The 4,773-nt window shown below is 33.1% G+C and overlaps 1 protein-coding gene across 1 annotated transcript; it reads right to left on the bottom strand.

Annotated features, from left to right (window-relative positions):
• Positions 1 to 1,972: 1,972 nt before the first annotated feature.
• Positions 1,973 to 4,716, bottom strand: LOC106754175 (cytochrome b6-f complex iron-sulfur subunit, chloroplastic). The gene is made up of 5 exons (XM_014636169.2): positions 4,562 to 4,716; positions 4,214 to 4,455; positions 2,927 to 3,044; positions 2,409 to 2,591; positions 1,973 to 2,222 (listed from the first exon to the last, which is right to left on the bottom strand). Exons 1-5 carry the CDS (start codon positions 4,598 to 4,600, stop codon positions 2,121 to 2,123), a joined length of 684 nt encoding a protein of 227 aa, XP_014491655.1. The 5' UTR covers positions 4,601 to 4,716; the 3' UTR covers positions 1,973 to 2,120.
• Between the last annotated feature and the right edge of the window lie 57 nt (positions 4,717 to 4,773).

The raw sequence follows: 4,773 nt of genomic DNA, 5'->3' as shown, positions 1-4,773 counted from the left end.
GTCATAATACACTGGACCTATTATGATGGACTTTTCTATCCGTCATAAAATGCACAGACTTATTATAACACCCAGAACTATAACGCCAGGTTATCCGTCATAATAAGTCAATTTTACCCTTTATAAAAAGCTATTTTTCTACTAGTGTTACAATAGTAATATCAACCATTATTATTTTATTAATATAACATGTTTTTAGCATACTCAATACTGTTATACTATTCATAAATTGAGATTTAAAACAATTTAAATATTTCTTTCAGTATTCTTGTAAACACACGACAACAACACATTAGAGATAATGAGTGGTGACAATGGAATGAAATTGCAAAGAATTTTAAAATTTTGTAGAAAAAATTATACAAAAAGTGTTAAGCTCATCCATTCATCTCTTTTAACAAATTGACTGACTAACTATAAATTCATTAAGGCTAAAACCTTTTTAGTCTTTTAAAGACAAAATCATGATGGAGTTTCAATTTCCAAAGCGAACAATACTTACATATATTGATTCTAACAATGAACTGTCAGTCCTTTAAACTGTCCATTGGAAATAATTAATTATTCCTCTTAGGCCTTTACTCAAAACATAATTATATCACACCTAATAATCCTACATCACTTAGGAATCAAAACTTAAAGTAGTTTAAATATTTCTTTTACCATTCTTGTCAAAACACGACAACATATTAGAAACAATAAGTGGTGACAATGGAATTTTAAAATTGTATAGAAAGAATAATAAAAAAAAAAAGTTTTTAACTCATCCATCCATCTCTTTTGACAAGATAAATTTATTGAGTTTTTTATGAGATCTTAAAAAACAAAAACTTATTCAAGTATGATGACATTCTACATAAGTAATTGGGTAAGTATATTATGATAACACCAATGACAAATTTTAAGAAATAAAAAATCAAGAAAGTGATTTCTTGCCTTTGTACTTATGGGCCCCAAAACAACACTAAAATCCCAATTTACCATTATAGTTGTAGATGAGATAATTTTGTTTCAACTTCAAAGCTTACGTAGAAATGTGTTGTGTAGAAGCTTAAACAACAGAGAAAAAAAAAGCTCATATTTTTTTTTCCAAAGAGATGGTCAATTGTTGAAAAGAACAACCAATAATCATTTGATTAAGATAATTATCACAAAATCACCACAAGGAGGGAGTCTCTTTTGAGTTTTGGCCAAATGGATTAAAATTAACCATGTGCCAAAGTATATATGAAATTAGATACGAAGGAAATATTTACTTATTTTTCTTGACAAATTATTCAAGATAAAGCAATGTTGAAAGTAGCCTTTAATATTAGTTATTATAATATGTTGAAAATTCCTACTTTTTGACTAAGCCTTTTTTACATTGATACTGAAACTGATGTTCAAACATCTTTCTTCTTCGGTCGAACCATTACTCTCATGCATTGTCTGCTATATCTTTCTTTTTTGTTCTATATTCTTATTCTGAATTTGTATTATTTTTCAATTTCTTTCTTTTTTTTCTTCCTCTATGGGATGCCTCATTTCATTCTTCTGAACTCTTTTGAATCTTTCGTCGTGTTTCTACAAATTCAGGATTTCAAGACTTTTTCTTTTCTTTTCCAGTTTTTCAATACTTCAGTAAATTTACTCCGCTACTAATCAGGACCTAACCTAAATATTACAAAACTGTTAAGTAAAATTTGATATTGTATTTTCTTTTTCTTACATGGTCATATCTCTGATGTTGGATCTCCAGCACCATAATTGCATTCAAATAAATTGCTGTTTTGAAAATTAATTTAAGCATCATTGTAACTAAATCTGGTTTTATATCACACTAACTACATTAGCAGCTACCCAAAACCCATAAACGTTAAAAAAAGGTATAGCAATAAAGGAGTTTAAAAGTTCAAATTTTGGCAGCACAAAGCAATATTTTCCATTAAATTAAAAGAAAAGAAAAAGAAAAAGCATATGGCAGAAGGGATTACTCGGAAAAAAAAGGTTCCTTTCCATAGCTTGAGTTCACTGAATATGAATTTGATTACAAAATATATTTATGCAGTGATACAAAAGAGATTGTTTGAATTTAACACTTAAATACATACGACAACAGAGAAACGGCTTTAAGGAGTCTAAGCCCACCATGGAGCATCACCTGTTCTGAAATCTGTTTCAACCCAAGGAACAAACACCACCTTCCCATCATCTACATCACAATGTGCTAATGCCAGAGACTGTTTAACAAGAACAACAAAATTATTCATCACTGTTCTAGCCGCAGGTATGTAGAGAAAAGAAAAGATTAAAATTTGAACAGTACTAGGTTGTTACGAAAATAACCATTACTATGTCTTGAACCTATCCTTCTATAAGTAAAAAGGCCACAAATTTCTCAAAAGATGGTTTTCCAATTTACTTACCAAAGGAGCAGGTCCTCTCACAACTCTTCCTTGGTCATTGTACTGAGATCCATGACAGGGGCAAATGAACTTTTTCTCAGCTGTATTCCATGGCACCACACATCCAAGATGAGTGCACACCGCGTTAATTGCATATGTTGCAAGGGTTCTGTCTTTCTCCACCACAAGATAGGTAGGATCTCCCTGTTAATAAAAGGGGTGGGATTCAAATTATGGAAATGTGAAAATACATATTTTGGTTGGAAAAAGAGAAGGCGATCACTTTCACTTCTACAAGGCCAAACCCTTGGTTTATGTAGTTAGAACTAGAGTTTAAATTTCCCTTTCAATGTCACTGGATTGAAGTGGCATAATGTAGCAAGATAAATTTGTTGAGGAAAGAAAAGAAGTCTAAAGAAGGATTGAGAAATGACACTGAAGCAGTCCAGGGAAATTATTGCTTTCAATGTTAAATGTAAAACATCTGCAAGTTGTTGAAGATCTATCAAAACACTAACACTAAACAGCTGTAAACTTACCTTCAATCCTTGTGTAAGAGTTCTGTCACCAGGTCCATGTGTCTTGAGCCAATTCTCTGCGATTACATCATTTCCGATGGCATCCTTGGCCACAGTACCTCCAGCTGAAGAACCTGAACTGTAATTTTTTTCAAGTTGGGGTTAATGGTACGTATAGATGAAGAAACTGGATTGAATCATGGAAACAGCGTATTGGATGGTTAAGAGTTAATTATCAAACTGTTGAATGCTGGATGCAATAAGGAATGAACATTATGATAGATTTCTTCCCCTTCTCAGCAACTTAATATACTTCCTTTGAAGTAATAGTATTGAAAAAGAGGGTGAACATCTAGCAAAGCAGAAGCTAATTATTCAAGGTTTGACAGAAAAGCTTCTCATGGATGTATCATCACACAAAAGGATCCCCAAAGCTGATCCAATTAGTACAAGAGAAACTATTTTTTTTTTTTTTGAGAATTCATATTATTACTAGAGTAAACTCTCAACTTATTTCTGCAAAAGTTACACAAAGTCACCACATTAGTCCTTTAGTTTTGGTTACTACATTAGTTCCTTAATGGTTTAAAATGTTACCATGTTAGTTTTCAAAAAACTTCTGTCACAAAATTTGTCACTTACAAAATCTCAAATGTTACCATATTCATCCTTAAGGAATATTAAAGTGATAAGAACAATGAAATTGAAGAGCTAGTTCAGTAAAAAATTAAACCTTTAAGTAATTTGATGACAAAATCGTCCAAGGATTAAGTCAATAAGATTTTGCATCTTTTATTAAGGACTAATTCGACAACAACTTTATGAAAAAAGCACATGCAAAGGCAAATATGTTTTTGATTCTTATGAATTTTCAAATTTACGGTTTTAGTCTCTTCTCGTCATCAATACCAGCCTTGAAGGTAAAAGTTTCTGCCCATTTTACAAGGACAAAAACCAGGAATCTGAAATTTCACAAGGACTAAAACCAGAAATCTGAAATTTCATAAGACCCAAAAAATATGTAACTCCCAAATATAATTGTTGATGACAAATCAAAGGCACGCCATAGAACTGCAACAGTTAAGTTAAAAAACAAGAACAGAGAGATCCTAAACCTACATGATTAAATTCACACGGAATTGAACAAGTCAATAGTCATATAGGATCAATAATGCTAATTGCCACCTCCCCCAAAATAAAAAGTGAATTCATTTTAACTCTAACAGAACAGAAAGAGGGTTGAATTGCAAGTTTAAGAAGAAGAAGAAGAAGAAGAAGAAGGGAGAGGGTGATGAAAAGAAAACCCACCCTGGAGGAACGAAGAAATAGGTGTAGGGAATAAGCATTCCAGCACTTGGGAGTGAAATAGCACCAAGAAGAAGGAGATTCAGGAGCTGCCTTTTGCCCATGTCAGGGACTCTATCAGCAGAAATGCTGGTGGCCTGGCAAGCAATTTTCACTCCCTTGCTCTTCCCCATCATCTGCCTCTTCATTGGTTTCACAAGAAGTGCCTGTGAGGGACAGAAAATCCCACTCTTTCCAGAGCATAGCTGAAATCACAACGCATGTAGTCCCTTGTTAACTCAAAAGCACCGTGATAGTGCTGCACATTATAGAGAATATGTTAAAAATGAACATTTTTGTTGTTTTTGATACCTGAGAAGGGGTTGTCGGAGATAGAGTGGTGGATGCCATGGTTACTCAAACACTTGTTGCTGATGAAGATTGAGAGATAGAGAGATGTAAAGTGAAGATTTCGGGTTAGAAATTCTTAAACGACCACCACAACTGTCAACACTACAGTTGCTGGATAAGGCGCTAAGGCACGTAGGTGCCACACGACCACATGTTCTTGAACCAATCAACAA

Source organism: Vigna radiata, unplaced genomic scaffold (assembly GCF_000741045.1).
Source record: "Vigna radiata var. radiata cultivar VC1973A unplaced genomic scaffold, Vradiata_ver6 scaffold_86, whole genome shotgun sequence".
NCBI lineage: Eukaryota > Viridiplantae > Streptophyta > Magnoliopsida > Fabales > Fabaceae > Vigna > Vigna radiata.
The sequence above is the reverse complement of the archived record's forward strand: the minus strand, read 5'-3'. Positions and strand labels throughout refer to the sequence as shown.